The following is a 23,769-nucleotide window of genomic DNA, read 5'->3' on the forward strand; positions in this document are numbered from 1 at the left end:
CCCTCCCTCCTCCTCCTCTCTCGCTGTCTGTCGCTCTCTCTCTCCGTCCCTCTCACGTGATGAGGCAGCAGTTGATGCAGCGCGACCCCAGCCGTCTCTTCAGCGCGCTCTTCTTCGGCGTGAGGATGGCGATGATGGCTTCGTCGAAGACCGTCTTGAGCCCCTTCTGCGTCAGAGCCGAGCACTCCACATAGCAACAGGCGCCTATCTGTGGGGGGGGGGGGGGGGGGGTTGGAGGGGACGTCAATACGCATCCATCAATAAGCATCCATCAGCGTGCACTGTCATACAACAAGGCGTGTCAGAGCAGAGGCCTGGGCGGGAGGTGCAGGCGTGACTTCCTGAGCACAGCTGCCCCTCCCGGCCGTCGCCGATGGAAACCGTTAACTAGCGAATGGTTTGCTCAGTAACACGGTCTGTTGTCAAAATTTCAGTCAGGGTGCACCACACCCACATCAACCAAGCTTTTCAAACATCTTAGGACAGTGGTGAGGATTCCGTTAAAGTCACGGTCAGATCCACACACACGCATGATTATATTTAAGGAAGAAGAGATGTAGATATTGTATTGGCGAACTATGCCTCAGGGAACGAAATTCATGTTAGACATATGGGGTCTTTCATGACTGCTTTTCATGATTGCTTGGAAGAATAACTCAAGACTGCTTTCAGCTTTGGTGTGCAGTGGTCTGGTGTGGGGTGCACTAATCCTGCAGTTACATTACTGTCGTTCTGCCCTCGTCTCTATTCAAAAGTAAACAGTAAATTTAAACACCCAGACAGCCCTTCAGATCCTACCTCCTTGGCCAGTTTCTGACCCTGCTCTGTCGTGATGGGTTTCTCCTTCATGTCGTTGAGTTTGGCGATGGTTTTTGGGTCATCTCGAAGGTCGATCTGAAACGGAGGCACAGTCACTGGGTCTGTGGAACAGGGCTTAGTCCTTCCCAGAGTATAACATGGGGGCCCCTTCTAGTTGCGCCCCCCCCCACCAGTCCCACATTCTGCAGGTGGGGGTGTCAGTCAACATGACTAGTGCCTGACTAGCCCCTCGCTCCCCCCCCCCTTGATGAAGAGAGATAGAGAAATTGTGTGTGCTCATTTTGTTATTTTATTGCTCAACCCCCACACCCCAGGCTCTCTATTTCATTGGGTCAAAGTTCAGCTTCACTGCCCCCCCCCCTTCTTCAGGCACTCTTCCAACCCCAACACACCCTCCCCCCCAATGCCCCCCGATCACATAACACTCGCCCAGTGATGGTTTGTTTTTAGAGCGACGGGTTCCAGGAATGAAAATCTACACTGGACCTGGTATTAACCCCCCCCAACATTTACAGTGGAAGAAGCTGATGGGTCTTGCCCGTCTCTGCCTGCCTTCCATCCTGGAAAAAAACAACCTCTGGATCCGATTAACATTCCGCTTCCTGATTTTTCAGCTGGATCTGGGCTGAGGGCTGCAGCAGAGCATGTGGCATACCAGCGCCCCAGAACCCCCGCACCCCAACCTCAATAAACAGGGCCTCCCCCAGTTCTGTCAAAAACTCACACATATACATACACACACCCCATACGTACGCTCTCCCATATACACACAGCCACACACAGACTGTTTCTCCTGCACGCGTGTGCCCACATACGCATCCATACACCCACATGAGAAAATACTCTCCTTCTCCTACACTTACACACACCTGTGAACACACCTTTTCTCCACCTTTTTTAGAGGGTGACTGGGGTCAGGACCAGGATGTTCAAATCTAACCTGGTGTGGATCTGTGTGTGCTCAGCCAATCAGAGAAGACCTTGCAGTTTTGATCTTCCAATCAGATCTGGAATGAGAGTCCCCTCGTGCACGCACATGCAGATACACACCTCTTGATGTCATCTCTAATTCTACGTTCCGTGCCAATCGATCACTTCATTAGTATTCACCTCATGATCACCACTGATTAATCCATGGACCAATAAAACATCAGCAAATGTCCTCTGACACACTGAATTACAAATCACACACACCCACACTCCAGCACTGCCCCAACCACACCTCCAAACACTCAGGCCCTGCCCTCCCAACCCCCCATCCAGACTTAAGTGCTTGCCATCCTAGGAACTGTAATTGACACCCACATATAAAGTTTAGATACACAGTTTAAAATAGATGACAAGTTACTCTTGTGATTTCCACAACAGAATTTGGATAATTATTGGAATACTGGGGTGTGCTTGTATCTGTCTCTCTTGGGCCAGAGATATAATGACATTTTCATAATTTCATGTGTTGTTGATTTTTTATTCCTATACTCTGTGATGTAAAATTCCTGTTTCTTTCTGTTCAAGTTATTCCGGTCTTAGTATGAAAAATATACATTATTTTCATTGTTCAAAATATCTTTTTAAAGTGATAGCAACTCATTACCTCAGTAAAACATCTACCTCTCTGTTCTTTCAAATACATTCATGAAGAACAATCAGATTCGATGCTTTTTTTAATGCTTAAAAAGTTTTTAAAAGTTTGTTCCTGCTGAAAAGCAGGAGACTTGACTGGTCCACATGCAGTCAGGACAGGAGAGCCACTTCCTTGAATGGTTCCAGATGACACTCAACTGAAGTTGATTATTAGAGCACCCATCTGGCCCAGCTACGGTCTGGTTCCTTGCTTGAATATGGCTGCCACATGCACCCCTTACGGAACCCTGAGCCCGCCTCTACCCCAGAGATACTCAGACTAGGACTGGGAGCAGTTTGGGTGGGCTGGGACGGTCCGGGACGGTCCCAGTTCGGTTCACTGCGCTCACCTGGGTTCCGATGAGCAGGAAGGGGACGCTGGGGGCATACTCCTCTAGCTCGGGGACCCACTCCTCCCGCACATTCAGGAAGCTGGCCGGGTTCACCACGGAGAAGCAGATGAGGAAGACATCGGTCATGGGATAGGATAAAGGCCTCAAGCGATCATAGTCTTCCTGCAGGGTTGGGAATGGAGATGGAGAGAGAGAGAGAGAGAGAGAGAGAGAGAGAGAGAGACAGAGAAGAGGTCCAGATCAGCCAACCTCCAACTGTGCATCATTTAAGGGCAGCAATGTAGAGCACGGAGGTTGCGGGTTCAACTCCCACATGAGGAACCACTGAACCATTGTAAGAGGCACAGATCTTTAACTTGCACGGCTCCAGTACATACCCAGCTGTGTAAAGGGACACTGTGAAATTATCCATGTTGTGCGAGTCACACTGGATATCCAAGCAAGTGGTGCAATAACATTTAACCCCGACTGCGATGTGAAGCTGTGAGTCTCAGGTGCACACCAGAACGCTGCCCTGCTGCGCTCCCCATAAATGGCTCTTTGTGGAGCACCAGGAATCAGCGCAACAGCAGTCTGGAGAAGATTAAAAAAGCCTGCAGCTGCGGGCCAAAGACTTTGGACAGGGGCCCCATTTACCCCTCTCCACAGCCGGCCTCCTCCACTCTCACTTCTTCAGTTCTGTTTAATCAGCTTGGAAAAAATATTCATTTGGGTAAATGTTATTTTAGAGTTATGACTATTGTTTCCTTCCTGAATATCACACAAAGGTATAAGGTAAATTAAAGGTAATTTTAAAGGTATAAGAAAAACTATTATTCATTTCAGACTACAGTGCATAGGCCATGGTTATCTGTTTTGAGAGAAACAGAGAAACAGTGCAGTGGAGGAACATAAATGAATCTTGAATCACCTTCCCATGATGCTCTTGCTACTCAGCTTGCTATGATTGAGAGCTGTAAGAGTTCAAATAATTTAGTCTGGATTCTCTCTGAACATGTGACTATCATACTGATGCTGCATTCTTATCGTTGTGTGTCCGTGAGCTTTTAGTAAGTGCTTTTGCATTTGTAAATGGGCATCTATATGTGCAGGCGCCTCCGTGTGCATACTGCATGCGTGCATGCATGCGTACGTGTGTGCGTTTTAATGAGTAGGCTGCTGACAGAGCTAGCTGAATCCAGCACAGATTGAGGAGCTGAAGAAAGTGCAGCAGCATCGATCGGTCGCATTGATTTTTAATTAGCACGAGGCAGTCTAGCATGGCCCTCACACACCCCCTCCAAATTCTGCCCCTGCCCCACTGGTACTCATACTCAGCAACCCCTCCCAACAAACTTGCAGAATTTCATAGAGAACGCAAAATCAAATACCCCACTCCCCATCCCCACCCTCCAGTGTTACAGGCGGTGTCTGCCACTTGTGGAATAATGGCCGTTTTTATGGAAAGAGCTAGTGTGGAAAAAGTGTTATGCAAACACACACAGGTGACATTCATCAGAGAGACTAAAGCTGCATGTGCTTGGCTGTCTTTAACAGAGTTAATAACTGGGACAGAGGCCGACCAGAGAGAGACATTTTATGTGGTACCAAATTATTTCACCACATTTCCAGATTATCCATAACTGAACCCAGCTCTCAATACTAATCCCTGTCTTTGCTCTGGAATTCAATTTTTTTTTTCAGTCATCAGAAACATGAATATTCCTATAAAGACTGGGCGAGGAATTAACGTATTCTTTACATTCTGTATTATTAGTAGCTCCTGCAATTCTATACACATCATGAGACTGAAATTGGTACTATCCGTGTACAGTACAGAGCATATAGCTCACGGTTGCCTCTGATATCATCTTCACAGCCCATAATGTCAACCAACTGAACCTAGTTCACTGGGCCTTCGCTGATCTTAGTGCATCACCTGTCATGGCCCACCCCCTCTCTTCCCTGTCTTTAAATAGAGCCACCTTGTTGTCTGCCTGTTTGGGGAGCAGTCCAAAGTTCACTCTACAACTATGAAATATCATGTGACCTTATAGCATTTACCAGAGTGAGAGACTGAGTGAGTGAGAGAGAGTGCGTGTGCGTGTGTGTGTGTGTTCAGCTCCAAGACCACATTAAGGAGGAACAATGCAGAGTGTGTCAGCTGGGTTGTAGCGCTACGCGTCCCCCTGGCAGACAGCAGTTGTAAATGATGATTTAGTGGCGCCATCGGTTGCTCTGCAGGACCAGCAGAGAGATTATGGCAGGCAGAGTGACGGCTGCTTGACTCTTTAATGCTGATGGGTGCCGCTGTCAGGAGCTGCTGGCCCCGCTCACAGGTAAGCACAATAACAAAACTGCGGCTAGGCCAGCCAGGGTGCGTCCATGCTTCTGTGTGTGTGTGTGTGTGTGTGTGGTGTGTAATGGCTTTGTATAGTGTGGATTCTACACAGCCTTACAGAATTGTATATTTTGTGTGTGCGTGTGTTGCGTAATGGCTTTGTATAGTGTGAATTCTACATAGCCTTACAGAATTGTATTTTGTGTGTGTGTGTGTGTTTGTATTTTTGAGTGTGTGTGTGTGTGGGGGGGGGGGGGGGGGGGGGGGAGGGGGGGGGTTGTGTGTTCTGCTTCTGGCTCAGACTCCTGTGACTTCAGCTGTGACTGTGGGCACCAGTTGAACATGGAAGAGCAACTCTGATCTGCAGCCTCTCTGCTCCACATAATACCATCTACACCCTTAAGACCAAGAAGCACGAAAGGAGCCTTACCGCTATTGTGTGAGAGAAAGGGAAAGAAAAAATGAGCTTGGGAGAGACCACTGCCTGCATTTACTTTACTTACTTTATATTTCATGCCAATTAAAAAATGCTGAATTGGATTGAAATGACAGAGGTCAATTTTTCATAAAATGTGAGCAGCAGAGACTAGCAAGTGAGAGAGACAGAGAGAGTGTGTGTGTAAGAGAGAGGGAGAGAGAGAGAGAGGGAGGGAGGAAGGAGGAGGAGGATGTCCTCCTTCTTCGGCTTTGTTGAGCTCTGCTGCCATTTCAGAGGACAGGGAGGTCCTGTTTAAACTATCTGAGCGGCCTGCTGTTTCCCAAAGACTTCATTAATAATCGATGTTCTTGTGGAGAAGCTGACGGAGCATTGAAGTGTGGCAGACAGGGGACATAAACCTCCGAAACGCCGTCCCCTGTCGGCAGGCCAGCTTTCCTGGCTGTGCTTCTGGGACACAAAGACAAGCGCATGACACCACGTCAATCAAAGTCAGGCGCCTGGAGCAGGTAACCCCAAACTGCAGTCTGGAGACCCCGGGGAGTTTCAGGGGGTCCTCATCCAAATGGAAAAAACATTCTCACTTTTTACAATATTTACTTCCCACGGGTCGGTAATAACATCCCTTGGATGGAAGATATAAATCTTGTCTGGTTTAAACATCCTTGGTAATACTTCAATCGCCGTAATTATGAAATATTTATGTGGTTATAAAGAGTGACATCTTGTATGGGTTCATGACATAATGACATCATGACTTAGACATGTTTCCATTTTCTAGAGTATTACATAGCCATTGCACCGCAGCCTGTAGTGGATGTTGATTAAAAGCGTCAATCATTGCCCAATTTATCCTTCACACACACTGCCAATTTATCAGCACAAACTCACACACTATCCCCATCAGCAGGACAATTTAGGGGCCTTTAAATTAAATTATGGAGATGCTGCCCCAAAGTAGTTGGAATAAAAGAGTGAAACAGCATTACGGTGTTACAACTTATTTGCAACAGAATGTTTTTACACCCTCTCACGCACTGAGAATTGTAGTTCACAAGATACAGCAGCTGTGATTTACAGGGTTTAAATACAGAACTGTCTACAACACAACACATAAAAGTGAATGGGTTCAAGTTCTATCGGCATCTCCGGACTGGACCCTGACATGATTCACTTAATCATTCGTTACAAAATTATTTCATCATAATTAATTAAAAGAACAGACAGAGCTATTCCAGGGTCCCGCTCTGGACGTCAATGTAGATATGTGAAGCGGACGCTACCAGAAATAAAATATAATCGTGGCTAATGTGAGGCTGACGTTTCATTTAAAAAAAAAAAAAACATTTCACGGAAAGATGATATCAGGTGAAACCCTCAACAGGACCCCTTATGCCCACAGAGTATCACCACAGTACATGTGCAAACATGGCAAATGATGTCCTGATCCAGTTTCTTCATCTGTACATGTCTATTGGACTAAATGAACAGTAGAGAAACAGTAGATACCCCACTCTGCTGAACTGAGAGGGTAGGGGGTGGAGTGATGGCTAAAGCTATGACTGGTGCGGGAATGGTTACCCATAAGCCCTGACGTTATGTGATTTACTTTTGACTCATCACTTGTGGTAGGCCTCATTTTGATAAGCCCCGCGCAGCACACACCACGGTCAGCACGGGCGGTAATCCTGAATCTGCACGCATGAAAAATGTGCACAGATCTGAGATCAGATAACGGAAGCTGTGGTGCGGGTGGGTGATAAGGAAACCACCCCTACTGCTAAACAAACGCGCACACACACACACACACACACACACACACTGCATGACAAACTCAATCTAAAAAAAAAAAACTCATTCATCTCTCTCCCCCTGCCTTCAGCCTCTCTCTGCCCCTATTTGTGTCTCTCTCACACACCCTTTTTAATTTCCAGTACCTCTCATTGAACCAAACCAATATAAACTTAAGTTCCGTCCTGTTAGCTGTTTGTCTGTCCCATTAACTGCCACCCCTTCTCTATCTGTGCCATGTTGTGCGGACATCCACATACTTTTCCTCCCCATAACATGTTGATAGTTTATGCAGCAGGGTTCGTGGGGGGGGGGGGGTTCTCAAACAAGGTGGTCATCCCTTCCGTGCCGTATAATTCATGGCTTATAATAATAATTTGAGTGCCATCTTCGACCCTTTCGTCTTCCCGACAGCGGGTGGGGACTGTAATTGTACAGTGTCGCCTGCCAAGTGCCGAGATTTAATGGCGATTTACCCACGATGCAACTGCCGCCAGTGAAACGCCCCCCAGCGCAGTCCGTGATTAATGTGATCCCCTCTCTCCGAGTCGCAGGGAGGTTCTGGACTTCCTTTGCTCAGCATACTTTAACCTGCCAGCTCTGAAAGGAAACCTGCTTGTTCTGGCATAACGCGATCGTTTAAGGCTGCAGCCATCATCTCAGCCAGAGGACTTGATCTCTGATTGGTATTCAGAGGTACCCTTCGCTCCCCCCTTCTCGTTCCCGTTCACAGTTCAAAACGATTTATTAGTATGCAAATGTGCCCCGGTGGAGACATCTGAAAGCTTGTTTCTGTTGTAGTGGAACGCAATGGGGCACGGGTGGGCGAACGTAGCCTGCGTTGCGCGGTGTAGCTAGCAGGGGCTGTCATGTTGTAACAGTCAACAAGACACGGTACAGATCGTTGCAGCAATCAAGTACACAAGGACTCAGGCACCCAAATGGCAAGTGGACACGTGGATTACCAGGAATGGAAATGTTTATTTGTGTGTGTTTACACGTACACACTGTGGGTGTGTACTCTGAATATACATGTGTGTGTGAATGTGTGCACACCATATTTTTCACTAATTTTTAACTCTTATATTTACTTTCTAGAAAGTTCCAAATTGTGTTCTTTGGCTTGTGTAATCACTGCAACATCTTGTGTTAATTAGTGAGAGCACAGGCTAGCATCCATGTCAAAATTCCCATTCAAAATGCACGCAGGAAGCGGCCAGACAGAGAGAGGTCATTCCCCGACGGGAATGACTATGTTTTTTAATTTAATTTTGTTTTTATTCTATTTTATGTACTTTGTACTTTCTTTGTTCCTTTTGCTTTTATTTATGTAAAGCACACTGGGTTGCCTCTGTGTATGAAGTGTGCTATAGAAATAAATTGATTGATTGATTGATTGACTGCACCGACAACAAGTGTTTTAGAGTCATCCATCCCAGACCCGAATATGCATGATCAAGAGCATATGAGCACATGTATGTACTCGCATGCGTGTATGTTCATCTGTGCATACAGATGAGTGTCAGTGTGAATGTGCTGCGTGTGTGCGTGCGTGTGTGTGTGCGAGCACGCTGCGTGTGTTTGAGCGCACCCTGGAATACCCCCACCCCCACGTGCATGGGGGGGCAATCTGCAAGCTGGTCACGCCTGGATGGCTCTCTCTCTCTTTTTAAAACCTTGTAAGTGGGGCTTCTGTAGCCATCAAACACCAATTACCCACAATGCTCCAGCAGTCTGAGCATGTGCGAACACAACCCCCCCCCCCCCGTATGTACAGTGCGCATGATAAGTGTGTGCGGAGTGCAGGGCGTGGGGGAGAGGAGACGGGACGGACGCTGGCGACGAGCTGCACTGTGCGAGTGAGGGAACAGGGAACTCAGACATGCAAAGCGCTGTGACCCGCCGTGCAGGAGCACCTCCCCTTCCACCTGACTGCGCGCGCGAGACGCCAGGAGCCTCGCCGAGCCCAGCCGGAGGAAATGGATTGGAACAAACGAGAGTTCGGAGTCTAATGGACTCAGACTGTGTCAGACGAAGGCGGATAGCGGCGGCGGCGGCGGCGGCAGTCACATGCGTCCGCTGACCCCGCCCACTGTGCCATGGGTGTCGCCCACTCCCACACCCACACCCACACCAGTGGAGCTTCCGCCTCACCTCCGGAGCTGAAACTTTATATAATTCGGCCCAGCTACTGCATTGCCCCCCCTCCCACCCCCTCCAAGTGTATGTGCATGTCCTGTTTCGACATGCTGTGATTTCCATACCCCCCACCCAAGCCCCCCCCCCGTGCTCTGGCCGTCCTTGTGATCTGATGTCATTGAGGGATCCGTTTTCATTTAGCAGAGCACAAAGGACAATAAATGTCACCTCTCTGCCCCCCCCCTGCCCCCCACACACAAATGTCACACGGCGCTGAGGCATTTTTACAATAGGGAAAAACAGAGACTTCACACGGGTGCATTAATGCAGTGTCATTCTGTTCTTTATACTATTGTAGAATACCCACTGTGTGCATGTGTGTGAGTGAGCGAGTGAGTGAGTGAGTGAGTGAGAATGAACTATGCATCTGTGCTTGACACGAGTATGTAAATATTGTGTGAATATTGCATTGCACAGTGTCCATGTATATTTATGACACCTACATGATTAACTACGCACACATACATAAGTGTGTGTGTGTGTGTGTGTGTGTGTGTGTGTGTGTGTACGAGCATATGTAGGAGTGTAGCCTAGGGCCCTCCTACTGCTAGTGACAGGCTGCAGAGGCTCTGAATGGCTACAGGACACAGACAGACAGACAGACAGACAGACAGACAGACGGACAGACGGACGAAGAGAGCGATTGGCTGGTGTGGATAAGAGCGTGAGAATTATGGTCGCCCCCGTCTGCTGTTTACTGAAAACAGAGCGCTGAAGGACGTGCTGTTGAGAGGAATCTCCCAGCTTTCCAACACCTCCCAGCCCCGTCTAGCAGCCTAACAGCCAGTTCCTGTGCGTTCGCAGCCGAGCGCTAAATAGGTCATATTACCACCCAACGTCTCTCTCCTGTCAGTTTCCATCTCTTATGTAAGAGAGGAACGAGGGAAGGGGAGATCTGTGGTTGCAATAAGTGTGTGAGAGAGAGAGAGAGAAAACATGCTCCTGTTGCCAAAAACAAATAATTCATGACTGAATCTCTTCCTGCATATATAAACTGATTCCAACATAGAGGCGGAACAAAAAAAGCAGACTCCAATGTTCCAATGCGGCTAGCTACTCGTGATGAATTGCAAAACGATCACAGACTTCACCAGTTTCACTTTGTGTGTTTTACTCGCCTTCAGCTCTGCTTGGCTGCGAGGGTTCATCTGATCAGCAATAGGTCGGCTCTGAGACGTTGTGTCATCCACCACCCTATCTGCTCACTGCACAACACAGCCTTTCAGCGCGGCTTTTTGGTGACGTGTCGCACATTTAGAACTGAGAAGGGCTGATCTGAGGAGTCACCAGCCGGCCAGGAAAAAGTAACCGACATAACTGCCTACGGTATTGGCCCCCCTGTTAAAACAGTGGCACACGGTGTCTACACCAGCACACGGGATGGTGTCTTATGACATACATTGGAATATATGAGTTTATGATACGAGTCTTATAGAAGAAAGCACCCATTTACTGCCACCTCTTCTGCAGAGAACATGGCTGTTAGACTTGGGAATCACTCCCACAACCTTCTGGCGCATGGGAGGCTACCGGGAGCAGTCAGTGCTAAAGGAGCAGCAGGTGGACCAGTTGGTGCCATTCCCAAATTTCTCCACGTACTATAATGTCTCCATGTAATATAATTTCTCCGTGCAATATAAAGGAGGAATGAACCAATGACCTCATGGCGTGCAGACAGCTGCTGTGTGGCCTGTGCTTTCCCCTCTTCAGTCGGCGCTAAAGGATCTATGCCCGTGCGGTCAGCCGCGTTCCCAAGTTCCACTGTGCGACACAAACGGGGAGTCAAACAAAAACCTTCTGGCTTGGAACCTTCCAAACATGGAAGTGCCCAGCCCCTTAGCACACATGCCCCATTCTGCCAAGCCTGATCCGTCCGTCTGGAGAGAGGATGGGTGTCAGGCTATCGAGGGAGATTCCCAACGACTTCCAATATAGCCTGTGTAAACCACGCCCACTCTGCCTAGGGCATACAGTAACAGTATACAATGCTCATGGTTAGAGCCACTGCTCACAGAACAGCTGGTATAGCCAATTATATCAGTGGCTACACACACACTTCTTGCACATCCATCTCACGCATTGTTTTATGTGACTGATTTTTCATTCAAAAGAATTGCATTTCATTGAATGTGATACTATCCTGATAGTGGTAAGCACACAGTGTATCACATCGAGTGGGTGTTTTTCTTACATCCAATAAAATGCATTGATCTTGTAGTCACTTGCAATTTCGTTCTTTAACAAAATTTCTTTTTTCAAGTGACTCATTGCAGTGTGATTACAAAAAGGTCACCACTCACCGAAAAACACAGTCATTGAGGCATTTGGTCTTTCAGAACTGTCTAAACTCCCCGGTAAACTAATGAGGATTAAGAAGCTGCAGCCTGGCGAAATTCGGGTGGCTAGTCTGGTTGACGCGCTAGACGTTAGCCAGGATGTTAATTTTGCAACATGTGAGACAGTGCTGTCACAAGTAGCAGGGGGGTGGGTGACGGAGGCATTCGAGGACGAGGGAGCCTCAGTTTCGGTTTAAGGGTGGAGAGCTCATCTGATATGCCCCCTCCACCCCTCCTTCACACATACCCCGAATCATGTGATTCACGCTCCAGTAGCGGTCGAGCACTTCCTGCTCTAACAGTCTAAAACCCAGACGCTCGTCTGTGTGTGAAAGCAGCCCATGAGACAGACCTTGTGTAATTCACCAAGCTGGACAAGGACAGCTACACTGGCACGTAGTAAAATAGGAGCTGACAAGTCTAGGGTCCTTATGATTGAGTGTGAGCCTGTATGTGCATGCATTTGTGTCTGTGTGCCTGTGTGTGTGTGTGTGTGTGTGTGTGTGTGTGTGTGTGTGTGCGCGCGTATGCATGTAAATGAGTTGGCCCCCATGCTTGAAGCTACAGGCTTGTGAGGACATTCAATCGCAACCATCTGCCTTCCTACCCTGGAAACTCAAAATAGACCTCTACTCCAACGTGCTCCTTCAGGAATTCAACACAGCAGCCCAGCTAAGGGGAAGGATGGAGCTTAAAGACAGACAGAGTAAGAAAGAAAGAAAGAAAGAAAGAAAGAGACAGGGATAAAAAAAAAGAGCACGAAGGAGAGACAGGGCAAGGAAGTAAAATATGCATTTTTATGTTTTGGCATATACTTCATTTATAAATATAGCATATTTGAATTTGGATTTGAATGAGAGTGAAAGAAGAGTGAAAAAAAAGATTCCAGGAGGGAAAGAGTGTATACAGGGGCAAAACCCAAAATGTGGCATGGTGATTAGACCTGTAAGCCATGTGGCTGAAGGCAGGACATCGTTTAAGCAAGCTGCTTTACTCCCACTGAGAGGACAACCCCACTGTACAAACGGATTACACAGCATGTGAATGGAGGCATAAAGGCAATGAATGAGAGACTGAAGGCTGAATGGCAGGGCCAAGCAGGGAAAACCAATGCCTGACATTTCACCGGCAGGTTAATTACATGCTGCCCCCCCCCAGCCCGCAGTGCTCCCAGCCAATCGCAAAACTGCTTCAGAGCCCTCAGCCAATCGCAAAACTGCTTTCTTGAGCACCTGCCTTTCTCCACTTCTTGTCTGCTGCAGTGCAGTTTTAATGCCCTGCATTCCTGTTCAGAACCAACACCCAGCCCCAACAAAGCCCTACACATTCCACATCTGTCCATCGCAGTGGACAAGTGCAAATTTAAAAGGCTCACTGTGTTACTCCAACCATTTAAAAAAAGGATCTGAAGTATTAACATCCCTTGGCGCACAACCAAACACTCATAATAAAGTGGCCAACATCATAAGAACAGACTGTTTGTACTTTCGCATTTAATGACAGTACTTTAATATAAACACGCATTTAGGCAGATAGAAAAATGGCTTGTAATCTGTAATCTAATTACCTTGTCGTAAAACAATTTTTCAGGAGAAACAACCCATGCTGGCACACAAAAGCAATACATGCAAACAACCACAGGTGCACACAGCCCCATCATCATCTGAGAGAAAGATCGCTCACCCCCTTCCTCCCACACATTTAAGAGGCAGAGACGGCACAGCCCTGCGCCACTGCAGACTGGCACAGCGAAAGCCACCTCCACCATTCAGACAGGATTCCCCAGGGCGGGGGAGTACCAACGACTGTGACTGTACACTCCTGAAGGCAAACACCTCCAGACTCCTGCCACATCCCTGCCCTCTGGCAGCACTGGGAAGCTGACAACAGTTCGAGCTGGAAATCAAATAATGAATAATAAACTGCAAAAAAAGGAAAAAAAAAAAAAAAAAAAAAAAGACCTGATCCTGGCTGGCTGTTGCTCTCCCCCACTCCTCTCCCCTCCTCTTCTCTCCCCAACCCCCCTTCTCCTCCCAGGAGACGAGAGGGAGAGAGGGAAGGAGGGGGGAGTCTGGAAGACATCGCAGGAGGAGAAAAGCTCCAAGCTGGCCCCTGCCACGAGGAAAACCGCACTTAATGTTCACTTCCTGTTTCCTCTTCCACAGCCGTCATCATTCCCAGAAAAAAAAACGGCCAGGAGAAAGACCGTGCGGCCTCGGAGAGGGGGATGAATGGATGAATAAATAAACACCCTCCGCTCAGTTTTCGGCTCCAGGGCCAGGGACGGGCAGACCGTCACGCCTCACGTCCCAGCCAGCCAGGACGCAGAATGGCCCTTCTGTTCCAAACGCAGGTGAGGAACTGAGGAACTGTTTTCTTTTCTCATTCATTCAGCAAACACAGTGAATAATTCGTTTCTGAGGACCGGGTCAGTGGTTGACTACACTCTGGGGGGGGGCAAAGGGGGGGGGGGGGGGGGGAGCTTGTAGACTTTACAGTGGGAGGGGAAGCAGTGGAGCCATGGCTGTACCTGGGCTCCCCCAAGGGCTGGGCTGTAAATTACACCTGGGACTACCAGGTTGCCCTTCTACCCAGATAGAGCCCCCAGAGACACAGTGTGGAGCTGAGGCAGAAATAACAGCAGCAGACAGAGCTAGGACACCAGACCCAGCGGGGGGCAGCATCAGCTTTCGGTCCGTGCTCACACGGCCTTGTCCCAACGGGATACTGGCACATGGCAGAAACTTCAAAACAAAAGGATAAATGCAAACATGGGAGCCATAAATCTCAGCCCTGACATTTGGCAGCTGTCGTGTACACAACTGCACAGTTGTCAATCGAAGGTCAGTGACATCAGATTGGCACCCTGTTGCAAATGCAGCTCACACACTGGCTACCAGAGAATTCAGCTCCTGCATCAGCAGCTAGAGCCAATTTAGCAACTGTATTCTGCGATTTTAAGGGTTCATTACATTGTAACACACTCCACATACCATAATGTGAGGCATGTTATTTTACTCAATGAAGCGTGTCCATATAGGGGACGGAACTTCCTGAAACTCAATACACCAGTTCATAGCCTTCTAGGGGGCCACAGCACCATATTTATGTAGTATTACATAGAATATCATGTCCCCTCAACAAAAAAAAACAAATACCTGTCATTTTCCACAGGCAATTTCATTTCCACAACGAATTTTGAGCTGATTTTTAGCTGAGATTTGATACAAGTTATGTGCAATGGATGAAAATGATGCAGTAAACACAGATTTACCCTTTCTTGACTGGTGCAGGGACTAAGGGCTGGGTGGGGGGATGGTTATTCCCAGACATGAAGCAGAATTTACAACACAGAGATCGGGAAGACAAGATCCCACTCTCTAGGTCACCTAGGCTTGGTGCCCATCTATTCCATTACATAAATAGTAACAATATTAGTAATAATATTGTGTGTATGAATATCACCTTTCATAATTGAAAGCAATTTATAGCGAAGGGGGAAGATCACCTCATCCACTGCCTGTGGGTAGCACCCACCTGGGCCAGACACGGCAGCCATTTTGAACCAGAAGGCTCACTAGTAGACATCAAATGAGGTGGAGAAGTGCTTCAACTCCCGATTTTTTGCAGACAGACATAAAGCTCATTTGGACCTTTTGGCTATAAACCACAGGGGCATCAGTCTCACGTCAGAACCATCAAATTGGTTCAGCCTCGTGTGGCTTCTAATAAGAGTGTGCTGCTCTGACACGAGAGACACATTCACAGAGCTGCAATGCACATCACATGCAAACACACACACATGCGCACGCACGCACGCAAACACACAGGGCACCCTGCAGATTCCTTCAGTTCTAATCAGCAACACTGAGGGGAAATAGAGGAGGGAAAAGGGAGGTTGTAACGCAGGAGAGTGATGGAGAAATCCATCAACACGCCGGGAACTGGTGCCAGTGAGACAGGGAGGGAAAGAGAGAGAGAGAGAGAGAGAGAGAGAGAGAAGGAGGAAGACAGGGGATGAAAAGAAATAGGGAAAAGAGTGAGAGAGACAGAAAGTGAAAGAGATAGACAGAGAAAGAGGGGGGAGTGGCAAAGAGAGAGAGAGAGAGAGAGAGAAGCAGCAGTCACGCCAGCACGCCACATGTGTTCTCCAGCCTTTGTCTCCAGACCCCGTTCTGCTCGGAGGGAATCCAGGGAAGGGGGGGGGGGGGGGGGAGTGGATATCTGGATTTCTAGGACCGGTGCTGTAAACGTCTTGCTCAAACACGTCCCGTTTGGCTGTGGAAAAAGGGAGAGCCATTCTTCCTTCAAAATGTCAAAAGAAAAATCCTATAAAGCAGCAAGGCATTCTGGGAGCTCTCCTCAGCAGTCTATGCGCTGTACTGCAGCCTCAGGGCAGACCCAAATTTAAATATTAAAAAGGGCATTGAAGCCCATTAACCATATTTAAAACTGAGCTAGTGAAGTGGGACAGTACGAGAGCAGTTCTGGCACAGTGTAGGCACTGTCTGACGAGACAGAGAAGCAGCTTCGTTTAAAAAATTAGTTTTTTTTTTTTTTTTTTTTTAACATCTGCTTAGTCCATAGTTTTTCTTTGTCTCCCAATTTGGAAAGCCCAGTCACCACTACAGGCCCATCCCATCGCTACAACACTGTCTGGCAATTCGGGAGAGAACACATTATACATAATCCAAACTGCATGTTGCTAGCCACTGCACCAGGGGGCTGTGGGAATTATGCAGTTACCACAGGTGGCCTGTAGGCGGCTGACCTACCAGAAGAGTTACTCTTGCATGATGAGGCTGGCTAAGTATACTGCCAGCTGAAACGCACTAAGAACCAATGTCTTTAGTGCTTTTGCCATACATTATGGAGGTGGCTAAAAGTACAGCGAGACCTCACTTAACCACCCTATATGGGCAGAGGTGCATGGATTAAGGCGGTTAATAGAGGGGCTCTACCAGGGACTAGCCTAGGTAGGTATTATTACAGTTCCAAAATCGCCAAAGCCAACCATTGCTTGCAGTAACAATTTTCTACTTTGAGCTGCTTTGTCAAACATTTGGCAGCAGCCCGTAACTCCATTCTATCACATCTGCGCATAGCGCTTGTACACAGATTCTTCTGATTGTTCAGAATCTGGTTGCTTTAAAGTTTTCCCGAAACGTTTCACTGATTTTGCTTCAACTTCAAATTTCAATGATGATTTTCTCAGGTTTTTAGAAAGTCTCGCACAGCCGTTACCCCAAAGCCATATTCCAAAGAGCGCAATGAGACAGAGGCCCCTGCCTCCAAATGTTCAGTTATCTTTCATTTATCTGGAATAAAGAGCACTACTCACTTCCTTTTTCCATTAGAATAACTTGCGGCGGACATGGTTTGAATTTTAGTAATGCACAAACTGGGGAACACAAAAGAAAAAAAGCGCTCGTTTGGCTAAAGTCGTGCGCAGCTTCGGAACACTTGTGTTGACAACACAACACATTCTCCCATTTTAATACTGGTCAACTTTCTAAATATTCCATATATTGAAATTGTCCACTTGCCAATTTCCAATCATTTACTCATACTGATTCATGGGGCCGCATGGAGGACATCGGCTGCTGCAAAGGTGAAGCCGCTCCTCCATAATTTGACTGAATTTTATATATCCCAAGGGCCTCAAAACAACTGCAATTCTCTCGCACCATGTATAAAATGTTTCAGTACTATACCAGCCACCCACAGTGCCTCAAACTAAGGAAGACCCATGTGATGTTGACATTACTTCAGTAAATAACCAAGGTTTCCACATTAGTGAGGGGGAAGTGAGGGCCTATGGGTGGTGCCATCATGTGTCATCAATGATTCACTGATTTAGAGCACAACAACAGCGTTCTGCTGAGGATGACACAAGTCTTTTAATCAGTTTGCAAGAACCATTATATTTACAGGCATGTCAGTTCCAGCCATGATGCGGTTTCCATTCTGAACACTGTTCTAATCGAGTCTCTTCCTGACCTCAGAACGCATTCTTTACCCATAACTCCTGTGTCTCCCTCTGCCAACACCTTGGGAATCACAGCTACAGGGGTGTTACTAGTGCAAAGCCTTCCGCACAGAAATCAACTGCTTTTGAAATGAACAGTCTGAATGCCTTTGGGTTAGAGATGGAAGAGTCATACTTAATGTAAGTGGAGCTATTGTGTCAACCAATTAATTGCTTTGATTTGGAGCAAAAAATATTTTGATTGGTTAAAACCACTGACAACTCGTTGTTGCTGTAGCAAATATGGGGCTTAATAAGATTGAGGATTGATATTTACTGAAGACATTCAAGTTAAGTACCTCTGGGGAATCAGGACGTAGGTCTGGTCTTATTCCATACCCTAAAGATGCATCCCTCATAATTAAACAAAGTTTCTATAGCCTAACATCCACTTCATAACTACCATGACGTAGTTTCATATGTCAGGTCTAGATGGAAATGTGTTGAAAATGAGTGCGCCAAGATATCAGTGTTTGTGGAATTCAGGATTTCAGGTGGATATCAAACTAAATCTATGGTTTCCATGTTTTTGGTAGATATGATGCGCCAGGGCATAAAATACACCAGGGAAGCCGAGGAAGGAGCCAATGAACACAGGTACTACAAAACACAACCAATTCAATTCTAGTTCACTGGGAGGGCGTGCCATAGCAGTGCTGCCAACTCCCCCCACTCCCCCCCCCCCCCTAAAAAAACCATTTAAAAACAAGCTCATAATTCATCACCATACATCAAGCACCCCCTGTATGCTGTGGTATAGCCCTGAATCCCACCTTCAAAATGCTGCATGCATTCTGGCTTCTACATTTTAAACAAAGAATAAAACAGAGAATGAGAATGATCAAAAATATAGATTTCCCTCCACTCCACGACTTCCACATAGCATGCTGCAAGCCTTCCAATTTCCCTTTCTGGGTCTGTACTCCAGAGGGAAAGAGAGAGAGAGAAATAGAATTTTTATTTTTTATTTTTTTAAATCAAACCCAGTCACCACATTTTCTTAAAACTGCATGACCTCTCTTTTTCTCTTCCTCTTTCTCTCCTCTCTCTCTCTCAGGCCCCCAGTCTCTTTCTTTCTTTCTCTCTCTCTCTCTCTCTCTCCTTCTCTTCCGTCACAAACTCCAATGAGATTGAGATCATCTTTGATCAATCGCTGGAAGGTTCTCTCTCCCCCTAGCCATGTATAGTTATAATCATTACCAGCTGCCTAATTCAGCGTGCAGAGGGAGTGCGGGTGAGGGGGGTGGGGTTAGGGGGTTGGGGTGGGAAGCGTTGCTTTGAACTTCCTTTTCATTTGAAGCGCCATGACTCGGTTCTCTTTAGCCTCACAGCCCATGATCTGCATCTGAGAAACTTCTCCATTTTACTAACGCTGAATCAGCAAAACAGACACACAACGGCTAAAAAAAAACCCTCACAGTCATTACTGCTATTAGCTTATAGGCTAATGGAGTATAATCAAAGCCACTAATACCTGGCAGGTTGGATCACAGATCTGATTATATATTCAATAACGATACTACCCTTTCATTCTCTGTGTCAAAGCTGCATCATGATCTTATTATCTACAGCAGACTACATTGTGACTTGCACCGCACAGTTTCAGCGCCGAAAATAAACAGATAATATGATACATCATCAGATGTGTGCATACGAAGCTTTTGACACACAACTGAAAGGAGATATTTGATAAATACCACCAGCCCACCCACCTCCTACTCAGGCAAGAAAGCGTTCACGTGTGTGTGTGTGTCTGTGTGCACACTTTGTGAGAACGTGTGTGTAAGAGGGAAGAAGTGTGTATGCATATGTGCCACTGTGTGTGTGTGTGTGTGTGTGCGTGTGTGAGAGAGTGTGTGAGTGTGTGTGTGTGTGTGTGTGTGTATGTATGTGTGTGCGTGTGCGTGTGCATGTGCGTGTGCGGCACCTGGTTAACTACTCAACAGTGAGGTTAGTTTAGGGGGCAGCACGGTGAGGGAGCCACCCTCTATTATAACAGTAGGAAAGGACAGAGCACAAGAGGATGTATCTTTCTGATTGGCCAAACATAATCAGTCTTTTCTGACTTGGTCAGGCAGTGACTGAAGGAGACTATTCTCCATGAAAGCTTTTGAAGAAATTCTCCACTACTTATCTGGCTCCCAGCAGAGACCGCTTGAGCGACACTAATTTCTTATTTATGTATGTATTTATTTATTTATTATTCATCAGCACAGAGTGGGGACTCCTGGTCTCTTTGTGTGTTTTTCTCTCAGTGCACTGTGTTTTCCCTTCTAAAACAGATTTTGTGTTTGAATTCAGCATGAGCTTAACGTAACACAGACGAATCTGGCAGCTGTGCAAATATTAAAATTGTATTACAAATCCTTCAAGATTTGTCTCAGTATTAACTTTTCGAACAGAGAAGAAAAAGGAGAAGCCCAGACACTTTGGGAGAACAACTCAGACATGAAAACCTTGACTGTCTGGAGCGGTCAGACAAAACAGGCATCAAAATGGAGAACACAAAATGACTTAATCGACTGCGAAGGTGGCACAGAAAAAACCACCTGTTGATTGTGATTTCAGTTACTAAATGATGTCAACCCCCTAAATTAAGAAGATATGCATACAAAATACTTGATTCACACTGAATGGACAAGAACAAGCTGACACAGGCCTACATGGATTTCAGATTTGCTCGCTGAAAAAACAAGCTGCTGAAAAGTGGAACTGTACCTGCCCAGCAGTGTCATATAGTCCTAGTAGGTACTGCTTCCCTCCAACAGTGACACTCACTGAAAAAAAAGAGAGAGACAAGGCTTACTAGAGAGGTAGAGAGGGGGAGGGGGTAGAGACAGAGAGAGAGAAGCTTATAGAGAAGCATGCAAGTGGTTTTAATTAGAAGAACAGATCCCAGCAAGGAGGGAAAGGACGCATTGAAAAATATAAGGGAAAAAGTTTCCTTTTGATGCATATATTCAAACAATGTCAATTACTTTCTTCTTAATTGCATTGTGAATTATAATGTAGTAATAGCTAGATAATTAAGCATTACTTTGAAATTGTAACGCGAAGGATATGCAGTGTTCGGTTTGTATGCAACAATATTCGCAGATTACAGAGCAACCTCTCCATGGATTCAAGTATGGATTGGATTAGACAATTCGTTAACATTATGTTTATTATTTAGTTGCAGTAGTAATAGTAACGGTAGCAGAGTGGTAGTAGCTAACTAAGCATAGTAACAGTGGCAAAAGCAAGTAGCCAACTCGCATTAAAAATCTTAAGTTCTTTTCGCTCAGTACAATACGTTGCCTAATATCGGTATACATTCTTGTTATATGAAAGTCAGTTTGTTTAACCCTATACATTGCAATTCTCCCATACATGTATATTTTATAACTGTCGATCACAGCTGTCCATGTCCCTCTATCAAGCTGAAATGATTCAGTGCCTATAGTTATGTTTTTTATAAAAGCATTGGTTCGTTTAGCGAATTCTCCAACTTTGTTTTTGCAAACAATGAAACATTGCAGTGCCGTGCGTCAAAACTGCCTTACCTGCGTAATGATCAAACACTGTGGGGACATACTCCTCGGGGAAAGCGTCGTTGGCATAGCTCATTAACAGACAAGTTTTGCCTACAGCACCGTCGCCAACGACCACGCATTTCAGCATAATTGTGCCAGTTCCATTTGCCATGATTCGCACAAAATCAACATCCTCAGCCGCCCAGTTTTCCTTAGCAAAGCGGCGATCCCCAACGGGCAAGCATCACCAGCGCCCCTATCCGTCTGCGCTCCGCAGCAAAACAACTGAAAATGGCATTTCTCCTCCCTGGTTGCCAAATTTGGCAGTGAAGGGGTTTCCTTCCCCCGCTCAAGGCAGCATACACACTCCGCACATGCCGCCGTTCTTCTGTGAGACCTAAACTAAAACTCTCCACGATCACAGCATCGCCTTTTACCCCCGCCAAGCCCACCTCTATCTGCCGTCCCTGTCCATGCACGACACGCTACTTCTGCCTGTCCCTGCCTCGTTGCTCGTTCTACTTCTTCCACTTTAGCCCCAGTCTTACTTCACTGTCACTGATGCCAACTCGAGCTGGCTTGCGACAGAGGTGGGGGTAAGACTCCAAATCAAGGGACTCTCTTAAAAGTCCTACGGTTTTATTACATCGTCATAGCAAGGTATGACAAACGTGTGTAGTGATTAAGCTGGAAGTTCTCATTAATTTCTTTAAAATACCCGGATAAAATCGCGAGAGCCCTACAATCGTGGTTAAAAACGTTTCACACATTCCATAAATTCAAATAAGGACTACTTCCTCATTTAGGTCGAACAATGCTGTATGAACAAAAATGATTTGAGAATCTGAGCATTTGGTAAAACCGAAACATTGCTGAGGCAACAACATATCTGTGGCATTTGCATCCAAATACCATGGCTGATCTCTGTGGTAGGGACCATGTATGAGACCTCTCCTGAAAACCTTCCTATTCAGAGCTACTTAAACGTATACATAACATTTTATTTAAAAAAATAAAAATAAAAATAATCCATTCAATAAGCCTGGATTGATATTTACTGAAGACAATCAAGTTAAGTACCTTGAGCAAAAATACAACAGTAGAGACCCAATTGGGGACCACAACTGCGACCTTTAGCATTACTACAGTGTCACACTGAAACAAAGTGTTGAGAGCGAAGACCAATTAATTATCTGTAACATCAGCGAGTACCACATTTGCTCTGACAATGAATTTTATGAAACTTTTTTAAAAAGTAAATATTACAATACCTTAAAACTATTGCATTAATGAGAAAGTGTCATAGTGGTTGAACTGAATACTGCCAAAGATTCTGAAGAGGGATGCTGTTAATAACTTCTTAATGGGCAAGTGCTGGACTGTCCTCAAATGGCCCATTCCTCAGGGGACATGCAGTTCCTATAAGTTTTGCAGATTAATCAACATAACTAATAAAGACGAAGTCACATATTTTATCAGTAAGGGAACATCACACAAAAAAATATTATTACCAGTAATTATTAATTGTTTTGATCAAAACCAACAATCTTCTCAGTAAATATTGCTGATCTTCAGAGAAGTCAACCACAGTCCTTACAGTTAGCCTACCTGACCCCGTATCACACGTGACAGTCCTTCCTATTAAAAAGATGTGATTGTTTCGAACTTTGCTTACGGTCCCTAGCTGGATGACAGCAGTCCAATCAGCTGGGAACAAGCAGAGCTCCCCCGTGCGAGTAGAATTGAGTCGGGATGCGCTGTGCTTCTTTAATGGTATCACATTTGACAGATGCTGCAGCAGTCACGTGACTAAACAATTACCTCATACTTTCCTCCCTATACATTGTGTGGATACTGTCAATCTACAATGAGTAGCGTTACGGGTGCAGCACAGCATTACAAAACACAAAACATCTTATTGCACATAACGTGTGTATGTACCGACGTGCTACTCTCGTGCCGTGTTCTTTGTTTAAGGAGTAGGCGATCCCAACCTTTCAAAATGATGTAACCACCTTTGTAAAACGGTGTTAATATCAGTGATTTGCTTTATGTGCGAGTATCATGTTCGGCTTATTTTTCGACATATGACATTTAATATCAACTGTCTATTTCTGCAACCAACCGCCTTGATTTCATTTAAAGGGAAAGTATCTGTGAGCGCCGGTTGTTTTCTTTTACTTGCATTTTGCGGGGTGTGTTGTTGAGAATAATTTGATTAATCGTTGCATGATTAATATGAATTGAACATCAATATAAATCAACACGGCCTAAAATGTAAATGCACGATTTATAAACATTAAATATCAAATAAATCCAGTTAAAGAAATTGCCGGATTCACCCAAGCCACT

General features: G+C 46.0%; 1 protein-coding gene across 1 annotated transcript; it reads right to left on the bottom strand.

Annotated features, from left to right (window-relative positions):
• Positions 1-11: 11 nt before the first annotated feature.
• On the bottom strand, positions 12-22,002 carry rhoq (ras homolog family member Q). The gene is made up of 5 exons (XM_035400246.1): positions 21,448-22,002; positions 20,624-20,682; positions 2,793-2,957; positions 799-894; positions 12-208 (listed from the first exon to the last, which is right to left on the bottom strand). Exons 1-5 carry the CDS (start codon positions 21,587-21,589, stop codon positions 53-55), a joined length of 618 nt encoding a protein of 205 aa, XP_035256137.1. The 5' UTR covers positions 21,590-22,002; the 3' UTR covers positions 12-52.
• Between the last annotated feature and the right edge of the window lie 1,767 nt (positions 22,003-23,769).

The sequence above is a fragment of the Anguilla anguilla genome, chromosome 18, assembly GCF_013347855.1.
Source record: "Anguilla anguilla isolate fAngAng1 chromosome 18, fAngAng1.pri, whole genome shotgun sequence".
NCBI classification, from domain to species: Eukaryota; Metazoa; Chordata; class Actinopteri; order Anguilliformes; family Anguillidae; genus Anguilla; species Anguilla anguilla.

Coding starts and splice junctions, on each gene's coding strand:
- rhoq (XM_035400246.1), bottom strand. CDS start 21,589: ATGGCAAATGGAACTGGCACAATTATGCTGAAATGCGTGGTCGTTGGC. Junction 20,683..21,447: donor AGTGTTTGATCATTACGCAG/GTAAGGCAGTTT, acceptor CTTTTTTTTCAG/TGAGTGTCACTGTTGGAGGG. Junction 895..2,792: donor TCCTGCTCATCGGAACCCAG/GTGAGCGCAGTG, acceptor CCTCCGTTTCAG/ATCGACCTTCGAGATGACCC.